This window comes from Nelumbo lutea, chromosome 4 (genome assembly GCF_056320005.1).
Source record: "Nelumbo lutea isolate HS-2025 chromosome 4, American lotus-T2T, whole genome shotgun sequence".
In the NCBI taxonomy this organism is placed as follows: Eukaryota; Viridiplantae; Streptophyta; class Magnoliopsida; order Proteales; family Nelumbonaceae; genus Nelumbo; species Nelumbo lutea.
In genome coordinates, this window is record NC_142687.1 from 43,834,222 (window position 1) to 43,860,096 (window position 25,875).

At 37.5% G+C, this 25,875-nt stretch overlaps 3 protein-coding genes and 1 long non-coding RNA gene across 4 annotated transcripts; all 4 read right to left on the reverse strand.

The window, feature by feature from the left end:
• Window positions 1–1,820: 1,820 nt before the first annotated feature.
• LOC148855485 (histone H4) lies at window positions 1,821–2,386 on the reverse strand. Its single transcript, XM_088983121.1, has one exon. It carries the CDS (start codon window positions 2,296–2,298, stop codon window positions 1,987–1,989), a length of 312 nt encoding a protein of 103 aa, XP_088839247.1. The 5' UTR covers window positions 2,299–2,386; the 3' UTR covers window positions 1,821–1,986.
• Window positions 2,387–15,450: 13,064 nt separating this feature from the next.
• Window positions 15,451–16,466, reverse strand: LOC148855486 (uncharacterized). Its single transcript, XR_016112601.1, has 2 exons — window positions 16,345–16,466; window positions 15,451–15,733 (listed from the first exon to the last, which is right to left on the reverse strand). It is a non-coding gene; the product is annotated as an uncharacterized LOC148855486 (long non-coding RNA).
• A 466-nt stretch (window positions 16,467–16,932) lies between these two features.
• LOC148855487 (histone H4-like) lies at window positions 16,933–17,539 on the reverse strand. Its single transcript, XM_088983123.1, has one exon. The coding sequence runs from the start codon at window positions 17,409–17,411 to the stop codon at window positions 17,100–17,102; it is 312 nt and encodes a 103-aa protein (XP_088839249.1). The 5' UTR covers window positions 17,412–17,539; the 3' UTR covers window positions 16,933–17,099.
• Window positions 17,540–20,100: 2,561 nt separating this feature from the next.
• On the reverse strand, window positions 20,101–20,654 carry LOC148855488 (histone H4). The gene has a single exon (XM_088983124.1). It carries the CDS (start codon window positions 20,570–20,572, stop codon window positions 20,261–20,263), a length of 312 nt encoding a protein of 103 aa, XP_088839250.1. The 5' UTR covers window positions 20,573–20,654; the 3' UTR covers window positions 20,101–20,260.
• Window positions 20,655–25,875: the final 5,221 nt, after the last annotated feature.

Genomic DNA, 25,875 nt, shown 5'->3' on the forward strand with positions numbered 1-25,875 from the left:
TCTAGTTGGGACAAGGCTTAGAGTTGCCTGGGAGGTAAAAGGCCTATCTCTTGTGAAGTACACTGCATTGAAAGCACCGCTCTTGAAATCCTTGGCAGAGAACAGAACTTGTCATTAGGTACAATGGACCCAAAAAGCCTAAGATAGAAAGACGTATTTTGGTAGTAAAAATGCATGATATTGGTAGTTCACCATTCTGTAGCATGGAAGTTCATATTTTCTCACCTTCAGTTCCTTACATGGAAGATACCCGAGAAGCAGGTCTCGCTTAGCCAAATACCAGAACCTACTCCAATAAATTTATAGAAGCCAATGGTTATACACAAATGGTCACCTGCTAAAAACTCCTAAATAGGCTAAATGCAAATGACTGAAATCTTTTTAAGGCAAATGTGACAAGAGGCGTTATCAGCCCCATTGGGCTTCTCCCTTCTTTCTTATTGTTCAAACAAGAGATAAATAATCATATAAATAAACTGTTTGGGAATATCAACAATATGTTGAAGCATTTTGAGCCCCTAACTAAAAGCCAGAATCCAGAAAAATTGTAGCTTATGTACTAGTTTCAGAATGATATTTAGGACTAACACTTTAACAGTCTGACTCACCAGACAAAGCTGTATATCCAGGCACTCTTGAAGGTTCTGATCATGACTCATCACCAGAGTTGTATCTTTCCTCTTCTTTCCAGTATCACAGTTGAACACTTGAACCCTACATCATATTGTTCATCTTCTTTCCCTTCTCTACATTTAACATTGAGCTTACCAGAGTTGACATTCCAAGCTAAAGCATATGGGTTGATCTGATGTTAATAGAATCTTTAACAAATCCATGCATTTCAAAATCCATAGAAATAGGCAGAAGTGAGACAAATAATCTCCACATCAATCTTAGACAAATACCATAATCCATTGCAACCGTGACATGCCACTTGTCACAGGCCGTACCCCCATTTTCAATTATGCTTAAATTTCATCAGAAGTTCAGTCAGATTCATAGTGTAGGGTGCCCAAATTAAATCCAATCGCACTCCAATTCCTTCAATTAAGGCCTGGTCACATGTTTAAACAGGTTATCTCTGATAGATTCTATCTCCCTCGGATCTAAAATCAACTTCAGCAGCGATAGAACAACTAGTTATGTCTATGATTCCCTAGTGACAAAAATCCAGAACCCAGGCCATTAAGAAGATCAAAGTATCAAACCGACCCAATTTAAACCCCCTAGCAGTCACAAGCATACCAACTCCATGATTCTTCACAAATCAAAGAGTTTGAAGAGAAATCACTAAATTTAATTGGTTCTACATTCCAAACAATGACATGAAGAAAAGAAATACCTTACCTTTTCTCAAAAAAAAAAAAAAAAAGAAAAAAAAAAAAGAAAATAAATACAAGAAACTCGATTCTCAAGCGCAAAAGAAGCGAGTATACCGGATTGGACTGCGCCAATAGTCAAAGACAGGACCAGCGAACAATTAAAAGAAAAGCTACAAGTAGAGCTAGGGTTACGGTTAGGTTTTGATTCCTCCTCTATTTTTCTAGTGGAGGGACTTCAAACTTCAATAGGAAGACAGTATCGGCGCACACCGAAAAGAGATCTTTCTCGCGGAGACGATGAACTCACATTGGAATGTGAGACGAGCTTATTATTGATAATGCCCCAAATTTTGCCAAAAGAGTAATTAGTATTCAAAGTAAAACAATATTCAGGGATACCATGGTAAACAAGCCGAGCAAATTGGAACAGAAGATGCGCACGTTAGCAAAAAAAACTCGCAAAGGAAAATCTTCAGAATAAATGAGACCAAGAGAAACTAGTAGGAAAAGCCAAATTCTCATTGAAATGGTAACTTAAAATGCCAACATATTCGTTGAGTCTACATAAAAAGATCCTTGGAACTGCAAATTTACAAGTACAGGAGGAGCAAAAGACTGGCATAAAGATGCAGAAGAATTCTTGCAAAGCGAAGATGTTCCATGATCAACCACCGAAGCCGTAGAGGGTCCTACCCTGTCGCTTGAGGGCATAGACGACATCCATAGCGGTGACAGTCTTCCGTCGAGCGTGTTCAGTGTAGGTGACCGCGTCGCGGATGACGTTCTCCAAGAAGATTTTGAGGACGCCTCGAGTCTCCTCATAGATCAAACCACTGATACGCTTCACTCCACCACGCCTCGCCAGACGTCTAATGGCCGGCTTGGTGATGCCCTGAATGTTATCTCTCAGAACCTTACGATGACGCTTTGCGCCTCCTTTGCCCAATCCCTTACCACCCTTTCCACGACCAGACATTGTTGCTGCTGAGTTGCAGACGAAAATACACTGAGAGAAGCGGAAGACAGAGCGAGAGAGTCTTCGGACAAAAAAGAGAATAACGATGAGGGATGAGAGGACGGGAGTTAATAAAGGCTTTTCAAATTTTGGGTTGGCGGGTTTTTGACGGAGTCGATCCATGTGAAAGGAACTTTTGGCGGTTGGATGGAAAATCGACGGAGATAATTTACTTAGAAATTTTCAAATGGATCCATGACGTGGAAAGTATGTACATTTTGCACGAATGATCTGCTCCGCACGCAGACCTCACAGCGCGTCACACGCGCACATCGGATACGGAAGATGAGATGTTCCCAATAGTGGATGTGGATGTGAGGTCGGTACAAGGAGCGCGGTATGAGAAGCTGGTTACAATTCGTCAAGAGCTATCAGTACAACGCTCGCACCACATCCCAACCGAGTTCAAATCAGGCTCCAAAACGTCCCACAGCACATCCCCGCCATACATTAGAAACATCTCTCAATGATGCCTCATCATTATTGATATTGTCGTGGAGAGATGTTCCCAAAATGCGGCAGAGATGGGCTGTGGGACGTTGTGGGAAACTATTTCGTGGAGGCTAATTTCAGCTCATCCCAACCAGTCACTGCAGCCGTATGGGAGTGTTTAGCTTTAGCAGATCCGAATTCGAGGGAACAGTCTAGTAGTGATGGAGAACAAAAATTCAAAAGTTGCATCAACACATTACCAATATTCACATCTCACCATGTATGTGATGTGGGTTGGGATTGGGTTGAACTTCAATTCTGTCTTGACTCACAGTCCGGGTAATTCATAACCTTGTAACAACTTAGGTTATGGTACTTAAACCTAAAGAGTTCACATTTGCCCCCACACAATGCGTCCAAAATCTTCTTACATGCACATCTTAGTGTGCATTGAGAACATCTCCTATAGTTGTAATTGGAAGATGTTCTCAATACACAATTGGGATGTATTGTGCGATGATTTTGTGGCACACTATGTGGGGGACAGATTTGAACTCAAAACTAAAAGCCAACTCCCTTTAACAAATAAGTTGGTCATGGTTTAATGGTAATAGTGGTTATCATTTACACAAAGAAAATAAAAACCAATTAATCACTTAGAGTTATTTGAGTAGGTTTGGGTTTTGGGCTTGGTCAAACTATTCGGATTCAGATCATACCAATCTAAATCGGGTCCATTTACATTCAAACTAGGTTGATTTAATCCGAACCAATCTAAATCGGGTTGACATGGGTTCATATTTGGGACCAGGTCGACTAACTAAAATCGGTTTGAGATGGATCAACCATGCCACCCAGACTTGGGTTGAGTTAGTCTGGCCCAGACCGGTCCAAATCAGTCGAGTTAGGATGTGCCTAAAGAATCTAACATAGTGTTGGATCTAGTTGGTCCAAATTGGGTCAGCCTAGATTATTGGGTTGTTTGGGTTGATTTAGGTTGGGCACAGTTGGACCATTTGGGCCAAAATAAAATCAATCCAAATTGGGCAGTTGAATGAATTTGATTGGATCTAGGTTAGTTCCAATCAGGTATGAGTGAACCAACTTATCCAAACTAGATTATGCCATTGAACCATTTGATTGAATTTGAATTCATGTTGATTTGGGTGAATTGTGTTGACTTTAACTAAAACTAATTTTAATCAATAATTAATTAGAAAAATGCATTAATTATAAATTGTTTCACTCAAATAAAGAAAATTAAAGAAAAATGGCTAAGAAATTCACACTTATACCATTAGTGGTTAACCCAATAGATATCCATGACCCGACCCAACCCACTTAAATTGATCCAATGGGTGATTCAACCCATTTCCAACCCATTTAAGTAATTGGGTGGATTGGTTGGGTTACATAATGGGTGGATTTAACGTATGGGATGAGAACTTGCCACCCCTAGTCGGAATATTTTTTTTGTTATGGAAAATCAAAGATTAGTACCATATACTTTGGGCCTAGTCTCACTTTAGTCCCTAAACTTCAAAATGTGTCATTCTAGGGGTGGTATGTATGTATGTATTATATATATATATATAAAATAATCTTTATTTTATATGATTTTATATATAATATTTTTATTTTTATGTATAATAGTAAATAATTTTTATAATTCTTATTTTTTGTATGTAAATATTTTTATATGTACAATTTTTAGTTTTTATAAGAAACTTGGCTTGTAGTCAAGCTCAAGGTGAACCGAGTTCAAACTTGCAAACTTTGAACCAAGCCGAATTCGAGCTCATGTCTCTTAGCACGAATCAAGTTCGACCCTAACACTATTTTGGCGAGCCGAGCTCGTATAGCAAGGTATTCGACTCACCTCGGCTCAATTCAAGTCCACCCCTAATTCCAATACCTAAACTTTCAAAATATGCCAACTTACCTGTCATTAATTGGACATCAATTATATCTATCACGTGATATCATGTATGACTTAAAATTTTTGAAAATATCAAAATTACCCTTTAAAATAAAACATTGTGCATCATCTTCTTCCTTTGTAAGATGAAACAAAACTTAATTTTCTGGGTTGCGTGTGAGCAATTTGGTGGATATTATGCTTAGTCTACCACAATTGCTCTAGTATGTGTGAAAGTATGGATTGGTTAAAGTTTGGCGCATTCTTCTCAATATTTTAATAGATAACTATGCAAAAAAAGGCAATACAACTTTTTTCTTACAACAAATCTGGACCAGATTCATCCCAAGAATGATCAATTAATTAAAAGTATGAACTTGATATTGATGTTTAATTTCCTTTATATGAATGGCATTCTTGATTCAAAACTTCATACCTCAATGTTTAGTTTCCTTTATTAAGTTTTATCCGTCAACTACTCAACTTTCATTGATGTACCCCCTTCCCTCCCTTCACCATAAATCTTGTTTTTTTAAGGTTTTTACTTGATTCAATTCAGCTATTTTCAACCCCTATATTAATTTATTAATTTTTATATTTATCTTTCATTTCTATTTTAAAACTACTCGTTTCATTCTTTTTTGCTCAGATCGAACTAATATATTTTATCTTTGTTGTAAGCATTGTAATAGTACAACTAGATGGAATTTTTCTTTCTTCTAGGACTTATAATTAGAAGCTACGTAAATCTTCCATGCTAACGACGATAATGATTCTTGAAGCCCGCCCTTGACATGAATGGTGATAGGGAATACATAATAAGTTTATTCACGAATTCTTGGTTAATATTTAATAAAATTAGACTCTTAAGTATATGTTGATCTGAGGGGGAGAAAAACTTAAGAGAATACGAAAATGTCTCATGTCATTATATAATTTTATTTTCAAACTCTTTTCAAAAAAATATTAATTTGATATTTTATCAAGTACAGTGTGTAAGTAAGGTGTTCAACAAAAGGAACAAGACCAGTAACCCATACAATTTTGTCATACCTCAAGTTGGTTTAGTAACTTTTCTATAGACTTAGTCATGGCAAAATTAATTGAACGTCTTAAAATTAGTAACTTAAGTTGGCGTTTGATTGCAATTTTCAGACATCTGAATCTGAAAATGTTGCTTTTCAAATGCCACATTTGTTTAGTGTTGCATCTGAAAAGTTTTTTCGGATCTGAAATTTTAAGACTCAGGCTCGTCACTTAATGCGCTCAAACGCATTTCAGATGTGGCCTAAAGTCAAAAATACCCCTCCTCATTCTCTCTCTCTCTCTCCCCCCTGTCTTCCCGCCAGGACCTCCCTCAAGTTTCCTCCATCTTCTTCTCTCTTGAGCTCGAATTATATCAATATTTATAGAGAAAGGGAGGGGGTTAGGTTAGAATTTGTTCAACTACAATGGTTGGGATTCAAAAGAGGTATTTCATGCAAAAAACCAAAGATTCTTTAAAAAATAAATAAATGCTAGTCAAACTTTCCTATTTTGTGAAACATTTTCTTTGATTTGGGGGTGGTTTTCATGGGTTTTGTGCGTTTAATAGAAGATCAGGATGTGTCTGTCATGGCAGTTTTGTATTTAGGATTGTTAGTGGTACAAAGTGTAAATTTGATGAACTTTTAAATGCTATTTTCTCTTTTCTTGGTTTTAAGTAGGGTTACCTTGGGGTTTTGTGGATTTTTGGGTCTATTAGGCTTTGTTTCATTGGGCCACATGTTTTAATGAGTCAAGAATGGATTTGACATCATTCATTACCCTTTTGAGGCTTCAGGTTGGGACAGATGATGTGGCAATTTAATCTGGTGTTTCGAAATTATATCTTTCTAGTTTAATGGTCAAATAGATGAATCCAATCATGAAATTTAACATTTCGGGGTTTTTTGGGTTTCAGAACACAATAGTGATGTCTAATTGGTTAAATAGGGCCGGGATGATTGAGATATATATCTAACAACTTCTAGCCATTAATAATAATTATTTTCATAGATTTTAGACAATCCCAAAAAAAGGAGATTGGTTAAGAGTGGCATTTCTATCAATTCTATGTGAATTTTGTGTTTCATTGGAATGAATTGAATCAATATGCAAAGTTCAAAATATTGATACATATCGGCCCTATATGCCCCTATAGAGGGTGTATCAGGGTTTTGATCGGTTCAGGGGGTGGACAGACCTTAAACCAGCCCTCTAAACTAGATTAAAAAAAAAAAAACTAAAGAAACTACTTATACTTCCCAATATGCGTTTATCGACGTATTGGGCATATCAATATTTTGAACCTTGTTTGCATGTAATGTTGTTAAAGGCAATTATATTATTGATTTAGTGCATTGATTTTCAATATGATGCATGTGCAACTACCATGTTTTAAGACTTGAGAAAATTCTTGTTTTATCATTGATTTGGCATTTTGTGAGAAGTCTTTTCTTATGTATTATACAATTATTTTCAGACTTAAGTAATATGTAAGCTTTCACATGTGCTCAAGACATAAAAGCATAGTCAAACATCATCATCAATATCAAATATCATGTGCATCGTACATGCCATTTTACTAGGTTATATTATAAATAATAAATAATATACTATATGTTATATATTTTAAGTATATCCATTTATATATAATGCATATATTCATTTATAATATATATTTTTGTTATAACCATGTATTGGTGCCTGATTCGGAGTTGTTACAAATATGCTCATGTGCATTAATCATTAACGGGGCTAGATTAGTACCTTGTACTTTGGGCCTAGTATCACTTTGGTCCCCAAACTTCAAAACATGCCAATCTAGTCTTTCATTTCTTCATTTATGATAGCACACATGCTTTCTTTGAATTTAGGCTTAGAAAAGCTTACTTAAGATAGTTGTATACTTAAACCACACCATTAGTACCTTCAATGAATTTGTTATCAACGAAACACATAAGGTCAACAATTCTCATTTTTTCATCTCTTGTGGTTGGACAATTCACCAACTAGATGAATAAAACAACTTTTAACGTGGTGACCTTCATGAGAATGAATTCATGTCTCAACCACTGGGATTTGTTGGCCCCTAATGGCCTCACTTTGTTTGTCATCTTTGAAAATCCTTCTATGGCTTGAAGCAAGCACCACAAGCTTGGTACTCCAAGTTCTTTCTTTGCTAAGTTCAACTTCTCCATCTTCCAAATCTGATACGTCATTGTTTTGTCTTTTTTTCTTACCAAGGAGATTATACCATTTACATTCTTCCCTTCTCCTATGAAGGCCATGTGCTCTTCTTTCGCTCTAAAGGAGTTTGAGCCACTAATTTACTTTCTTGGTATACAAGCCATATGTACATCCCCCGACCTCTTTATATCATAGTGCAAGTATGCTTTGGATCTCCTTTAATGGCTCTCTTTAGATGGTGTTCATCCAATGTCCACTCCTATGTCACCCTCTACCTCTCTCTCATTTTGATGGAAGTACTTTGGATGATGTCACTAGATATCACAATATGGTGGGTGCTCACTTCAATATATTCTCATTCACTACAAACAAGTGTGCCAGTTCCTCCATGCTCCATCTAAAACACATTGGATCACTGTTAAACACATCTTGTGCTATCTAAAGATTATTCTTGACTACAACCTTGTATCACTCCTTGTTCTTCATTACGACTTCATGCCTTCTTTAATGGAAAACTGGGATGGTTTCCCAAATGACCACAAATCACATGGTGAGTTTTTGTGTTTTTATGGAGAATGATCTCATTTCATAGTGATCTCACAAGCAAGCGACAATCTCTCTTTCTAGCATTAAATTTGAGTATCAATGCATCACCATGGCCAGGTCTAAGCTTGTTTGGCTTCGCTTTCTCTTTCATGAGCTTAGACCCTGTTTGGTTCATAGGAATAGGGTCTGGAATTGGAATTGGAATGGGCTATTCTAATTCCAACTATTTTGTTGGGCGGAATCAGAATCCCATTCCCATTCTTGTTGGAATGGCATTCCCCCGTATGAAGGAATGACCATTCCCTGCCCCTCCCTTGGGAATGAAATCCTATTCCTGTTGATTCCAATTCCAAATCCCATTCTTGTCTAAACCAAACAAACTATGGGAATGAACAATTTCGATTCTGATTTCGAAGGATTTCAATTCCAACTACAAACCAAATGAACTCTTAGTGTCTTCATCACTCATCCTCTCACCAAACACATTGAGATTGATGTGCACTTTGTAACCAAGTTCAGAAGCAAGCTTTCAATGTTAAATTCATTTCTACCAAGGATTAGCTTGCAAATATTTTCAATAAGCCCTTAGCTAGCCCACATTTTCCCTTCATCAGTTTCAAGCTCTGTATTTCCTCTCCCATAGTGAGCTCGAGGGAGGGTGTTAAAGAGTAAAGTTGCAACGGTTGCACATGGTGAATCCCAACTCAAGGACAGCCCCATGTAAGTATCTTCCCCTCATTTCTCAATCTTATCTGCTTAGAATCCTTTGTACTCAGACTCCTTATTGTACATTGACTCCTTATCTTGTGAAATCAGATCAGTTGTAACAAACAACAAATGATATAAATACACAAACTCCAAACACTCAGTGTGGAGTTTATTCTTTCATCCTTGATTGTTTTCACCAAGTAATTCTCTAGAAATTACTCTGGAAAGCTCTGCCTACAGGAGTTAAATTGAAATCCAAAAACATAGGGTCCATTTGGTTCATAGTCGGAATCAGAATCGCCCATTCCCATAGCCTATTTGGTTCATACATGAATGGAATGGTAATGGGAATTGGAATCAGTAGGAATGGGATTTGATTCCCCAAGGGAGGGCAGGGAATGGTCATTCCTTCAAACAGGGGAATGCCATTCCAGTAGGAATGGGAATGGGATTCCAATTCCACCCAACCAAAACCCATTTCGATTCCGATTTCAAACCCCTATTCCAATGAACCAAATGGGGCCATTGTCAAACAGTGTATGCCCTTAGTTCTAATCAAATTGATATACATATAAATGAATAAAATACATAATTGATTCATGTTATATTTGGTGTGTTTATGTGTAATTACCCTTAAACTTAACATTTATGAGACTCATGTTAGTTTAGAATGTTATTAGCCATTGGATAGACTTGGGGAAGTTTATCCTGCCAAAGCTGACACTAATATGCTACCAAGTAGGTTGGTGTAGCTTGTCTCAGCTGACAGGGTTAGACTCGAAGTACATGTAGTGTGTGTTTGTTTGAAATACTAAATTCGAACAATTTTCCAATTATGCCCTGGACCTTGGAGGGCAAAACTGGAAAATTACACCTAACCCCTAGACTCGATTATGGTACTGCATTGGGTGTTAGATTGTGTTGTCTTTGATATGCCAATCAGTGAAATCCTTTGGGGGTCAAATCCTAGGTATGTTGGGGCAGTTTGAGAATTCACTCGAGTGGGTGATCATAGTGACACGATCAGCCCCTTTGTCGGACAAAGTGAATGATTGGGACTACACTCTCTCTGATGGGTCCATTCAAGCAAAGAGTGCAACACTGCACCTTGCAGCTAGGGGAGAGGTCCTTCCCTATCGGGTAGTGTTTGATCATTAAGGGCTGAGACGTTAAGTGCAAGAGACCATTTAGGGTTGTTTTACCTGATGGGCTATATTTCACTTAAGTCCATGGTCCTTGGGCCTTAATAGGATGGCTAGATTCAATGACTATTTAATGTAAATATTGGGCCCATTAAGAGCCCATACTGATGGACTCATGGGTTCACTTTGCTTATCAGTGAATTCGGCCAGACTTTTTCATAGAAGATGGGCCAAACACATATAGGCTTATGTGAAGTCATTGTTAGGGTCCTATGCCATACAAAGGGAGCCAAATTGGCCAGCAACTAATTGGGGACGTGAGCCACTTGCTTAATGGGCCTAAGACCCATGATTAATTGGGTTAATCAGGATGTCACATGACAACTTAAACAGTCACGTGACATGGGAAAATATGGGTATGGATATGGGTTTAGATCAGCAATAGAATAAGAGGATAAGTTTTATCCGCTTAAAGAGTCCAGATCCAAATAAAGATTTGGATCAAAGACTCCTCCTAATTGGACTAGGAGTGTTGATCCTCAAGGCTTATAAGAGGAGGAGGGGGCAAACTATTCCAAACATCTCATCTACTCTCAATTCTCTCCTTTTGCTCTTGCCGCCCAAACCCTAGTTCAGCCTCCAGTTCTTGGACTGATAGGGATCAGTTTTGATATCTAATTTTTGCAATAAAACATTAGATCTAATTCGTGTTCACACCCCTTGCTTGATCCAAATTGTTGAATTGTAGTTCTTGTTGAAGGACTGCGTTGCTGAACCGGTTTCAATTCAAACTGGTCTTGGTACCTTCTTTGGGTGTGAACTACCACTTTGGGAACTGCACATGTGGATTCTGTATCAAGTATTATTTTCCCTTTCTTTTGGTTTCAGATCTGATCCATTTTGGTGCAAGAATGATCATTGAAAAATACAGTTTTTCTAAAACTGGGAAGGCAATTCTTGGAAAAAAAAAATTTGAAATTTCACCCTACCATCCAGCATGGTTCAACCATCCATATGATGGATTTCCCCTTCAGCCATAATAAAGCATAGCTCATGTATCTTCTATGGCAATGAAGAAGACACAAGAGCATATATCTTTGTTCATTGATTAATTTCTCGAGCAATTTGGCTTGTAGCAAAGATGGGGTTCAACCTAGAAAATTTGTATCAAACTATTACTAGATGGTTGAGTGGTTTCCATTTTTCAAACTACAAAAAGGTTTAGACACATTTGGGTGAGCAGGAATAAAAAGATATTTGAAAAAATAGAGCCTCATCAATATTAGACCTATATATCAGCAGTTCAAGAGTTGGAATAGTGATAATTCTTACAGTTGAGATGGTTGCATCAAAAGGTTCTGAATTCTGACGGAGCCAAGGGTCAATCTCCAAATATATACATAGTGATGACTCTTACAACCCAACTACATCAGCTGCAACTGTTAACATTGGTGCATTTACTAGTTCAGGCGAACTTGTTTCTACAAATGGTTATCGAATGAAGGTAGAGGGAAGCAGAGAATCTGAAATTAAAGCAATCTATGGGGGACTCTTAAACGCGAAGGAGCAGGAGCTCAAATCCTTTTTTGCTACAGTCAGACACACAAGAACTGATAACTCTTTTGCACAGGAAGCAAATTTATGGCACGTGGGAGGAAATCATTCTGCTTCATAAAATATATCTATTAGCATGTTTTGGTGATCTAAATATACAGTATATAAACTGGGACTCTAATTAGCAAGTTCATCAACTAGCCTATCAGCAATATATGATTGTTAATCAGTCTAGATCATGTAATAGCATCTGACAAAAAAAAAAAAACAAGCTTATTACAAAGAAAAAAACACTTAAAGTTCATATACATATTAAGCAAGGAAGGCCTCGAAAAAAAGGGAACCACATCTGATGCATAAGAACCCAAGTTTGAAATAGCAAATTGAATAAGAGAGTGGACCATGTTACACAACCTAGGTATGTAATGAATCGAGCAAGAGGGAATTTGTCAAAGTAAGTTCTTGCAACCACAATCAAGGTTGCTAGTACATTGGAGAAATTAATGAGAGATTTTCTGTGGGAACCAGGAGAGGAAAAGAGGGATCATAGAGTGAGTTGGGAGATAGTTGTAGGAGTAAGACATGTGGTGGCTTGGGGCTTGGGAATATTAGGAGAAGGAATACGACTCTATTGGGAAAGTGGTTGTGGAAATTCCCAATGGAGAAGGAGAAGCTTTGGGTTAGAATAATGGCAAGTATTCATGGGCTAGAGCATAATGGATGAGATGTTAGAATCAGAGCTAGGACTACAAGCAATTCTCCTTAGAAAACCGTTCATGACCTACTTCTAGTTTTCTCCTATAATATCAAGTATGATTTGAATTATGGTAATTCCATAAAATTTTGGAAACAAACCTAGTGGGGAGTGCCCCTCTAAAGGATCAATTTCCTTCTTTGTTTGTTCTTTCTTATTTGAAAAATGAGCCAATCTCGTCTTTTACCACCCCGTCCTCTTCCATTTCTGGGATTGGGTACAACTTGGGTCTAAGAAGGGATTTGAGGGACTCAGACTTTGACATCATTTTGAGCCTTATTGCAATTCTTGACAACATTGTCTTAGACCCCACTAGAGCGGACTCTAGAATTTGGACACCTTCTCCCAATGGCATTTTTACTTGTGCTTATTTCTTCAAAGTCTTAAGTCAGTCCACCAGTCCTACAGTCCCTCATTTTCCTATTGATGAGGTTTGGTGCAAAGCAATACCTCCTAGGATTGGTAGTTTTTGTTGGGAAGTCTATCTGAAAAGAATCAACACTGGTGATTTACTCCAAAAGAAGAGACTCAATACTTGTTTGTCACCTCAGTGGTGTGTCCTCTGTAAAGCGGATGGGGAGACTAGTTTTCACCTACTGGTGTCTTGCCATTTTGCTAGGTCAATTTGGGAATGGGCTTTGTCCCTATTTGGTTGTTGTTGGAACCCCCATCAGATTTGTAAAGCCTTCTTTACCCTTCTTTTTTCAAGTGGCAAATGAAAAGGGGAAGGACAATGTGGAGATGACTAAGGGCTGCAGTATGTTGGACAGTTTGGAAAGAAAGAAACTCTAGGATATTCTCAGAAGCTCAGAGAGGAGCAGCAGATCTGAGGGCCATCATTCATATTAAGGCGATATAGTGGTTGAAATCTTTGGAGCTTTTCATAGATTACACTGTGGATGACATGTTGAGGAAGTGGGGTTAAATTGCAAGTTGCACACAAACTAAGTCAGTAATGAGTGTGACTTGGACCCCTCCACCTAGTGGATTCGTGAAACTAAACTTTGATGGGTGTAGTAGGGAAAATCTGAGACAATCGGGGATTGAGAGTATTTTTAGGGATAGAAACGGGGTCATTTTTGCCATGTTCTCAGGCCCAATTGGAGTGAGTGACTCCCTTAGAATTGAGATATTTGCAGTTATGGAAGGAGTCCAAAATGCTAAGGAGTTGAACATCAGGAAACTCTTAATTAAAGGAGATTCAGAGGTGGTGATAGGGTGGCTACTTAAAGATCACAATGGCTTATGGAAGTACAATAAGAGATGAGAAAATTTAAGTGGCTGGTGCAGGAGATGGAAGTTAAGATACGTTGGGTTAAAAGATTGGCTAATTCCCTACCTGACGGTTTAGCTAAACAAGGGGTAGAAGTGGCTGGTGCGGGAGATGGAAATTAACATACGTTGGGTTAAAAGATCGATTAATTCCCTACCTGACGGTTTAGCTAAACAAGGGGTAGAAAGGGATTCACTATTTTGGGCCAAGCTGTAACTTTAGTGTACTTTCTTTCTTTTCTCTTTCTTTTTTCCTTTTCTTGAGGTTCTTTGTTACTCTTGAAAGATAAGCGTGTTTGTCTTCCTTTTGTAAATCTTCTATTGATGAATTAATGAAAGTGTTGTTGATAAAAAAAAAAACAATCAAGGCATGTACATTTTTTCGTAAATCTCATTTTGTTAGAAACCTGATAATAGTTGTACATTTTTTCAACACCAAACTTTACTCTCAATAAAATTATTTATACACAACATGATAAATATTTATGACATGATACCATTAAAAAATATGAAAATATAGCATTCACTAAGAATAGGTATTAATCAAAGGTCATGCTGGATTCATAGTACTAATTTATTTTGATAGTATCATTTTTTGGACTAGTGAAAAAAGGTTGTGTTTGCTTGCTGACCAAATTTATTTTTACTAGTACAAATGCATGGGAGTGTACTGCTGAGCAAATTTACTTTATTTGTACTGCAATCAAACAAAATAAGCTAAAATTTGAAATAAAAATGGTCAGAACTTACACTCAAATCATTTGCACTGCCATGGTTTTGCATCAGTGCAAATTTATTTGCATTGCAACCAAACACAGCCAAAGGATGAGGTTTGGAATGAGAACCAAAACTGATCCAATTGGCACCTCACCCCTAAAACCATGTCCATCTACCTACCATCTTTTCATCTAGGAGTGGGAAATGATGTGGGTTGAGAGCCAGCCTATACAAACCACCTAGATCCATTAGTAACCCATAATTCTAAGGTGTACATGGGTTTCCAACTCAACTTAATCAACCCCTGTTGACCTTCTGAATATTTGAACCTTTGCAAATGCATGGAGAAAACTTTGGTGGTTTGGTAAAGAACAGCCTGGGCTGTTTTAAAGTTTCATTGGTTTCTTTAAGCCATAAAAGGAGAATTTCGTTCATTCATACTCAAATTACAAGTCAGAACAAGTAACTTCCAATAGAAGTGCAAACTCAAAAGCAAGACTCCCGGAGCCATTTAAAATGTTAAAATGTGTGTGTGTGTGTGGGGGGGGGGGGGGTGCAACAACCCCAACAACCAACAGTTCCACATGAATAGACTCAGGGCTGACTTAGTGGTACATTGGTTCAACCCAAATACAACTAGTCTTAAAAGGTTAGAGAGAAAAAGAAGACAAAGGAGAGAGAATCAAGAGAACTGAATGAGGGAGAAAAGAAATAAGAGGAGAGATAAATGGATTATAGAGAGAAGAAAGAGAAACGAATGAAAGAGAGGTATAGAGGAGAGAAAATGGATGAAAGAGAAGGAAAGAGAACCAAAAAGAGAGAGGAGATAGAAAAGAGAGATGAGAGGTACAAAATTATTAGGGGAGAAAGAAGGGAAGAATAATTTGGGAGAGATTGATGCACATAACTTCAAATCTGTTGCTAAAATTCCACAAGCAATTCATTGAGCATGATATGAATAACAACTTAATAAAAGCTCCATCATAATGCATTCCATCAACAATACAGAGCCCCACGGTTCCAGGTCAAATACTGGATATCAAACAGCAGGAGTGGACCACCATAGACCAGACTGCTGCCAAAGTTTTGTATAGAGTTCTTTACTAGAAACATCGTGCATCATATTGTTCAGCTTCTCCTCTTCTGTATTTAACATTGAGCTTACCAGAATTAGCATCCAAGCAAAAACATACAAGGTGATCACATGGAAATAGAACCTGTAACAAGACCACTCACTCCAAAACAGGGAAATAGGCAAAAGCAAAACAAACGATCTTCTCATCAATCTTAGAGAAGCCATGATCCATTGTATCCGTGACACATAGCATATGGCCATCAGACCAGAACCAATTACCAATACACCAGCAATCAGCAATTCGGTCAGAGTAAAGCACCCAAATGAAATCCAATCTCACCCCAATTCCTTCGGTGAGCAGATATAGTCGTGTGTCATTCGAACAGGTCATCTCTGATCAATTCCATCTCCCTGAATCTAAAACCAACTTCAGAATTGACCCATTAGGCAAAAAGCAGACACGAAGCATCCGAATGACACAATTTTTAAAATCCCCTAGCAGTTACAGATGAGACTTGACCAATTCCATGATTCTTCATAGCAGAAGAGCCTCGAGAAAATTCACTAACTATAACTGGTTAAAGAAACTGATAAAGAAGAAACCAAATCGGAAATTGAAGTCACTCAAAAAAAATCAGAAATTTAAGGCAAGGTTCTAAGGAGTGAGATGAACACCCACCGCAACTCCACGCGGGCAATGACGAGAGCTCCACTCAAGAAGAGCGCCTTCTTGAAATTGAGGTGCCACCCGACCATAAACATTGGAACGAAAGAAGATGGATGCACATCACCAAGATGCCGAATTGTAGGGCGCCAAGCAACGTCGTTTACTCTCAGATTGCAGACAACTCATCAAGTGGATAATTATGGACTGAATCAGAGAACAATTAAATCAAAGACTACACTTAGGGTTAGGGCTAGGTTTTCTTTCCTACTCCGCTCATTGTTCAGTTAGAGAGAAATTTTAAACTAGTGCGAAGATATAATCAACTACAAACCAGAACGAACAAGACAACAGAAGAAGTGCACCAGATCCTGTATTGTTCGGGAAATCTAAAATGGGTTGAGGCGAAAGCTCTTTATTTGCAGTTACAGTGAGAATTAAAACAGATAGTTGCACATTCGTTTAAAAACATTTACTAAAAATCTAAAATGAGCTGAATGGGTTCAATCATCTATACGGGAACATTAGGGTAAAGAAGCCGAGCACATTACAAAAGAAGATGCACATTCTCAGAAATCAGAGAAGACCGAGATGAAGATCCAGTAGTAGGAAAAGCCAACTTCTCATTGAAATCATGAATTAAAATGCGAACATATTCATTGAGTCGACATAATAAAATCCTTGGAATTCCAAATTTACAAGAATAAGAAGAGAAAAAAGACTGGCACGAAGATGTTGCAGCTTTGTTGCGCAGCGGAGTCATCGTATGATCAACCACCAAAGCCGTAGAGGGTCCTGCCCTGTCGCTTGAGGGCGTAGACGACATCCATGGCGGTCACAGTCTTCCGGCGAGCGTGTTCAGTATAGGTGACTGCGTCACGGATGACGTTTTCCAGGAAGACCTTGAGGACCCCGCGAGTCTCCTCGTAGATCAATCCGCTGATACGCTTAACTCCACCACGCCTGGCCAGACGCCTAATGGCCGGCTTCGTGATTCCTTGAATGTTATCCCTCAGCACCTTACGGTGACGCTTTGCGCCTCCTTTGCCCAATCCCTTACCACCCTTTCCGCGACCAGACATTGTTGCTGCTGAGTTTCGGACGAAGAAACCGTGAGACTGTGAGAGAAGCCAGAGAACCTTCGAACGGGAGAGACTTGGCGATGGAGGAGAGGGATGAGATGATGGGAGTTTAATACAAGTCTTTTCAAATTTTGGATTGGCGGGTTTTGAGGGGGTCGATCCTTGTGACAGGAACTTTCGGTGGTTGGATGGAAAATCGACGGAGATGATTTACTTTGAAATTTTCGAATGGATCCATGACGTGGAAATATGTACTTTTTAATTTTTTTAACTTTTAAGGCGGCGAGAAAGGATCCAAAAACGACACTAAATCAGTCCGAACAAAATGCCCCCCACAACGTTTCACACAATAAACCCTCGCCATGTAAGGGGCAAGGATATACTGTGAGACGTTGTGGGAGGCACTCTTGTAAGGGGCTGATTTGAACTTTCAAAAACGTTTCACACAATAAACCCTCGCCATGTGTCCTATCACACGCTTCTCACTTTGATTTCGTGCGGCGCTAACGGCATGTCCCGTTACTTCTTAAGACCACGTGCCCTCCGTTTCCTTTCTATTCCTGTAACCCTTTGCGTGAATCCTCCACCCCCTCCTCTTTCATCCTCATGAGCTCAAATCAGACCCCCACAAGATTGTTCCTCACAAAGTCCTATAATATATTTTCACCGTGTATTAGAAACAATTCCTGACGATAATATTAAAAATGATATGCCATCATCCGAAGAGAATGTACTGTGGGACGTTGTAAGGGATAATTTTATGGGGGCGGATTTGATCTCCTTCTCATCTCTTCTTTTCACATTTAAATTTTTTAATCAGAAGGAAAGGCTCACCGGCGACCACCCGACCATTGTTTAAGTTTCTTTCATTTTCGTTTATTTTATTTTTATTTTGCATTTTTCTCCAACCTGGGCTAGGTATGCGAATCTAAAACTTTTTATGATGTATTTGGCTCCAGATATGTTATGGTCGATGTTGCACCTGAGGTTAAATGGATTCCAGCGAATTGTAACCGATAGAGGATTACAGGTATATTTGGTTACGTTTACATTTCAAATGTACCTAAAAAGTTCTGCTACGAAATGACTACAGAATGCTCAGACGATGGAGATCAAGTGCAATGAAATGAAACAATTATGTATTATTTCGCATGCCAACAATTTCAAGGACTAAACTTGGTTAGAAATGCACACAATATGCACGAATAACTGTTGTGGGAAATAGGGTGTTCACATTAAATGTCAAATCGACCGAACCGACTAAACCAATTCGACTCAATCAGACAGCATAGATAGAAAAAGGAACAAACGAACATGCTCTTTGGTCTTGTCCACCCCAGCCATCGTCGAACCGACAATGTTTGAGACAGTATCCCTCATGGCCAACATTTTTGTTTGCTTTCACAGTCGAGAACCATTGATCCATTAAAATGGTTGGCATGAATACAAAGGCAAAGGAAGAGGAAGACAATTTACAATGCCACAATGGTACAATATTTAATTAAGTTTTGTATAAATTTAAATATATATTGACAAAAAAAAAAGGTTTTGTATAAAAAATTAATCAATTAAAATATAAATCTTGATTTTGCATAAAAACTAAAAAGAAATAAATTTAAATATAAATAGATATTTTCATTTAAAATATATATAAAAACCAACTAAATTAGTAAAGCTAACCCTTCATATTTGGCATGGGTTTTGCTTCAGGCTTAGTCGGTTTTGATTTAATTAATGAGTAAACTAGCCATGTCAAATTGGTTGAAGAAAATGACTCAAATCAACCCAACCTAACCCCAGAACATCCCAGTGGAAAAAAATAAAAAATAGGGAAAATTCCTAATTAGTATCTTATACTTTGAGAGTAGTGTCACATTGGTCCCCAAACTTTAAATTGCAACAATTCAATACATGCTATTAACTTACTATTAACCAAATTTTAATTAGCATTTTAAAGATATAAATGTAATTCAAGTGTCATCTAATTTTCATTATCAACCATTTAAGTACTGAAAAAAACAAAGAACAATCCCAAATCTGTCTCTTCAATTCAAGAAAGTTGAGATCGCTGAATGCCCATTCAAATGTGAGCTTTTCTTAATGAAAGAAGAAAAGATTTGGTAATGTTAATTTTTTGTCACGTTTAGTGGTTGATAAAAAAATTAAATGACACTTAAGGGCATCTGTGCCTTTCAAATTACACTCAACAGCGGTTTAACTCCTACCGCAACTCCACGAGGGTGATGAAAAAAGCACCAATGGAGAAGAGCAACTTCAAGCAATTGTGATGAGGTGCCACCCTAATTACCATTGCAACAAAGAGGACGATGCACAACACCAAAATGCAGAATTGGAAGGAGACCAGAATTTCCGCCGACTCTCAGATTGCATACAAAACATCAAAGCAATAATTACAGACCAGAGAACAATTAAATCAAAAACTACAGTCAGGATTAGGGTTAGACTTTTGTTTCCTCCAATTATTTTCCTGGAGGGATTTCAAGCTTCTGGACGAAGACAGTAACAACTGCAAAACTGTAAGGAACTAGACAACAGCAGCAATTGCACTTACACGAGAGATCCCAATTCCCAAGTGCTAAAACAAGCCGAGAAAATTAAAATACATTTGAAAAAAAAACTCGCTACAGGGTAGGATTTCCAGGGCAGATGAGATCAAGAAACAATAGTATAGGAAAAGCAACTTCCCATTGAAATCACGTCTTAAATGTGAGCATATTCGTTGAGTCTAAATACAATATCATTAGAATTCCAAATTTACAAGTACAAGAAGAACAAAAGACTGGCACGAAGATGTTGTAGATTTGTGGAGCAATGGAGACATTGCAGGATCAACCACCGAAGCCGTAGAGGGTCCTGCCCTGTCGTTTGAGAGCGTAGACGACATCCATGGCGGTCACAGTCTTCCGGCGAGCGTGTTCAGTGTAAGTGACTGCGTCTCGGATGACGTTCTCCAAGAAGATCTTGAGAACTCCGCGAGTCTCCTCGTAGATCAAACCACTGATACGCTTCACACCACCACGCCTCGCCAGACGTCTAATGGCCGGCTTGGTGATACCCTGAATGTTATCCCTCAGCACCTTACGATGACGCTTTGCACCTCCTTTGCCCAATCCCTTACCACCCTTTCCACGGCCAGACATGGTTGCTGCTGAGTTGCAGACGAAGGAATCCTGAGGAAAACAGGAGAAACAGAACGAGGCTGCGAGAGGGACAGATTGATGAAGAGAAGCATTAGATGATGAGAATTTATAGTCTTTTCAAAATTTTGGGTTGGCGGGATTTGAGAGCACCGATCCATGTGATAGGCATTTTCGGCGGTTGGATGGAAAACGACGGATTTGATTTATTTATCTACTTTGGAGCGGATCGATGACATGGAAAGTACTTACTTTTGCTTGGTCAGTAGTTGGGAGTTAGGACGGCCCTGACGGCTGATGGGCTTCACCGCTTGAGGCATCCACGGTTTGCGTGTGAAGTAGGCTTACGTGTGTGTTCGTTGGCCGGGCCGGGTTTGAACACAAAACCGACGCCCAAGTCCGGAAATTTGTCACGTAATTACTCACAATATGTATATTTATACTATATATAAAAATGTGAATGATATGAAATTTTTTTAGACTAAAATTACCTCTATTTTATTATTTGAGAAAAGATATAAAAGTAATTTTATTATAACTTTAATCTCAACTTTTATTATAAAATTACCCTCTAATTGTAAGTAGGGGTGGCCACGAGCCGACCTCTTCACGAGCTATTTGAGCTTTGTTCGGTTCTATTTCAACCAAACTTTAAGCCGAGTTCGAGCCCAATTTACAGGCTTGTCTAATAATTGAGTCCAACTTGAGCCTAATATAGCTTGGCTCATAAGGCTTGTGAGCCGAGCTCGAATAACTACATATAATAATAATAGTTTTTAATTTTATTTTTATATATAGTAATAACTAATTATTATAATTCTTAATTTTTTAAATATCAAATAAAAATATTTTATATATATAATTTTTTTTATAAGATACTTTTCCTCAATTCGAGCTCGAGCCGAGCCAATCTCGAGTCTCGAGTATTCGGCTTGGCTCAGCTCAAATTCACTCCTAATTGTAAGGGGTGAAAATGTCACTTTAATCATTACTTTCCACCTCATTTAATCCCCTCCCATTAAGTCTTGTACTTAAGGTATTAAATCCCATTTTATCTTATTAAGTCCTATATTTTTAAGTTATTTTTAACTAATAAATACTACTAATTAGATCTATGCAATATTTTTGATAATATAAATTCATATATTTTAAAAATTGACTCAAAAAATAAATTCATTTTTATCCAAGTGGTGGCTTGGCAATTCAACCTTCCAAATCAAATTGATTAACCTACGAAGTCATAAGTAAGTAATAATTTTTTTAAAATGAAAATAAATATAGAATATTACAACATAAATTTAGAAATAATTAGACACATTTAAGATGTTTTATTAATCAAATTAAAAAATAAGTGGGATAAATAATAATTATTTTTATTGATAATAAAAATGAAATACATAATTTAGAACTAACCAAAAATGAAATATAAAAATTAATAATAAATAGTTCAACCTTGGGTTAAATGTGTTAACCTTTAATGATATAAATAAATACTAAAATATAAAAATACAAAAAATCTGCAACTGTGATATATTAAATTATTTTTACACACAAAAATATAAAAAATTGTAAAAAAAATTGAATGCATCTATTCTTCTATATTTAAACTATTATTAAAAATGTGAATAAGACTATGGACTTAATTTTGAATTTAGTCCTTGTTGTCAATGATACTTGAAACCAATGCTTTCAAAACGGGACCGGATTGGACGATTGAATCGAAAAATTGGGAATCGTTCAGGTCTCTGGTTCTAGTTATACTATAAACCTCTTTTCTTAAAAAAAAAAATGTTGGAAATGTCAAAAAACCACTGGCCTGAGCAATCAAACCGTTAAACCATTCGATCCACACAACGATTAACGGGTTATATGTTTTATGTTTTCTACATTAAAAAAATAAAAAAATAAAAGAAATCCCACCGGTGTCTCCATCGAATTGATAATTGTGATTGGGGTTCGAAGGTAAATCATTTTCATTCTCCCCTTTGACAAATGTAAGGTTTTCATTTCTCAATTTTCACTTTGAGTTTGAGTCATCGTTGAGTGCATGGTTTTGTAGTGGCAACCACCATTTACAAACTACCAACAATCAATAGCGACCACTAGTGTGAACCCAACACTGTCATACCTCCATTACCGGCGATGTTTTTTTTTTTATATTTTATTTAACTTTTATGGTATTGTTTTATTATTTATAAGTATTTTTATTTTTAATTTATTTATGATACCATGGATCAAACAATTTAACCCAATGGTTAAATCATGGAACCGAAAAATAGTGCCTTGACCGTTTTTGTTTCTAGGTAAGTTTTCAAAACATTGCTTGAAACTTCAAAACTCGATCTCATTATCACATATTTGGATGATGTAATCATATTTGGAATTTTCTATCTACATTCGATTAAAAATAAAAAACAAAAAATAAAATAAAAATAAAAAATACAAGAAATTTATAGAAAATGTTGGATATATTATTACATAAAATACATAAAATCTGAAACTTTTCTTGGACTAAAATTATCCTCTACTTCTTTGTTTGAGAAAGGGTGTTATGAACTCATTCCTCGGAAAGACGTACCATCGCCACCGGCAACGACAGGAACTTGACCCACCGCCAGATTAGATTAGATCATCTTGTTTGTTCTTATCTTATTCTAATGCTCTTATCTTATATTGTTAGTAAGTTGTCAGATTAGGATTAATTTATCTTATTATCAGATTATGATTAGTTTATCTTGTTATCAGATTAGGATTAGTTTATTTTATTATCATATTAGGATTAGCTTATCTTATCCTTAGCAAGATAGAATTGGAAGTCTCCCTATTCAGCAAGGAGACTCCCTAAGATTAGGACTCTTGTAATCTCCTATTTAAGGAGACACCATTATTGAATGAGGATATCGAATATTCAGTCAAGAAAGAGAGTAAAAGAGAGTTAGGTGATCTCTTGAGCAAATCACCATTAGGGCGCCTAGATAGGTCCATCAAGAGTAGGGAGGAACAAGGGAACACAGAGGGTTTTCCTCGTGGACCGACCTGTGACGAGATCCTACGCCTGGGCCCATAACAACTTGGTATCATATCCAACCGTCATGAGAGCTCTGGAGCAGCTATCATCCAGGGTCCACGAACTGGAGCATAGGCTCATGGAAACCAGCGCAGAGGTTCGTGAGGTCAAAGACGACGTCCGGGAGCTGCGACGCTCGCTAGAATCATATTTCTCTAACAATGAGAGGAATCCAGAAGGGGCTGTAACCACAAACAGTCACCAACCAAACTTGACGGAGTCCTCCGGCAAACAGTAGGTCGTCGCCCCGGTAGCCACAGTCATCCCCAAGTACAGTAGGCTGGAATCCCCGTCGTACAACGGCAACAGACCCCTTATTTTTTAATATTATTTTGAATTTAATAAATTATTTTTATGAAATAATGCAAATTGAACTCAAAATTACCAAATAATCTATTTTAGGGGTAAAATAGTAAAATCAATGAATTTTAGATGCTGAAGGTTTGATCCAACACAAACAACATTTTTTATTTAGAGCCTCTAAAAAGTCGAAAAGCAACTGTCTCTTTTTAGATTTCAAACACTTTTGATGTCTTTTTAACTTTTCAGATTTCAAATTTATCAAATGCCACCTAAGTTTCATATCTAGTTCAGGTGGGTCCAATTTATTTAGGCCTGGCCAATTTGGACTCATTTACAAAAAAAGAGTAAATTATAAATACATACTTTTTCTTTGGAAATAGTAGCATTCAAGGGTCTGAACTTTTTTTTTTCTTTTTTAAGGGTGAACTTTTTAGTGGGACATTTTAGTGAGTTTGGTCAGCAGATCCGAACTCCATTTTAGTACTTTGAATTTCAGAAATATACATTTAAGTTTAACTCTCTTAAAATTGACATTACAATAAGGGCAAAATTAAAAAAGTGCCTATATTTAGATACTCTTTTACTCACTGAACTTTTATTTTATTTTTTTCTTTCCATATTAAATCATTTACATGCTTCTTTAAACAATAAATAAATAAATAAATAAAAGCATTTAAAATGAACAACAAAAAATAGTGAAAAAAAATCTAAATATGGACATTTTTTGTAATTTTCATTAATTTTAAGGTAAATTTCTTAAACTACTGTTATGGTTTAGCTAATTGACTAAGTATACCCTGTTTAAAAATTGATTGGTGTTACCCCTACTGTTTCTGACAATTGACTAGCTCTACCCTTACCATTAACATCCGTTAATATTTCGTTAGAACCCGTATAAATGACGTTTAAAATTCTTTTAAAACCCAATATTACCCCTCCCTCATCCCCTTCCTCTGACCGATAATGCCTTCCTCTGACTGGAGTTGTGTCCGTTGTTGCCGCACGCTCTACTTGGGATGAATCTAGGTTTCAGCTTTGACACCGACCATAAATGGCCTCTCAACGCTGGGCATTGAGCGGGGATCAACATCTCTCTCTCCTTCTTTATCTTCTTCTTCAACCTCACCTCCCCTATTTTCCTTAGCAGCGATTTGGATCGAACCTCCATCACCAAACAATTTGGGTTTCTGAACAATACAAGACGATAAATGTGCATATGAAATCTAAACAATACAAGAAGATCGTTTCTAATTTGGATTCCATATCACTCGAGTTTTGCGAAGGTTGGGACTGAGCATCATTGCCAGCACCCCTCATGTGCAATCCAAAGACCCTATTACAAGCAAGATCCAAAGCCTAGTTCAGTGGCACAACGCCGGTGGCAACAACACAACACCGAGTGGCGAGCAAGAAGATCATTTCTAATCTAGGTTTCAGATCACTGGAGTTTTGCAAAGGTTGGGACTGAACACCACCGCCACCACTTTTCGTTGTTGTTGGTTCTTTCCCCTATGACATCGAATAAGTGAACAAGAGGGAGAGGGTGAAGAGACTAAGCATCGCCACCAACACCCCTCATGTGCGACCCAAAGACCCTATTACAAGCAAGATTCTAAGTCCAATTCAGCGGCACAACGTCGGTGGTAGCAACATAACACCGGTCTCGACTTCATCTTCATCCAATTATGATGACAATGATGAAGATCAATCCTTTTCACCATTTGAGAATTAGAGATTGATTGATGAAGATTTTCGAGTGGCGGGCAAGAAGATCATTTCTAATATGGGTTTCAGATCACCGAAGTTTTGCGAAGGTTGGGACTGAGCACCACCGCCACCACTTGCAGTTGTTGTTGGTGCTTTCCCTTGTGACACCGAAGAAAAGAACGAGAGGGAGAGGGTGAAGAAATGGGTTTCAGATCACCTGAGTTTTGCG

Bases quoted from the DNA above. Each gene is read 5' to 3' on its own strand.
- LOC148855485 (XM_088983121.1), bottom strand. From the start codon at position 2,298: ATGTCTGGTCGTGGAAAGGGTGGTAAGGGATTGGGCAAAGGAGGCGCA.
- LOC148855487 (XM_088983123.1), bottom strand. From the start codon at position 17,411: ATGTCTGGTCGCGGAAAGGGTGGTAAGGGATTGGGCAAAGGAGGCGCA.
- LOC148855488 (XM_088983124.1), bottom strand. From the start codon at position 20,572: ATGTCTGGCCGTGGAAAGGGTGGTAAGGGATTGGGCAAAGGAGGTGCA.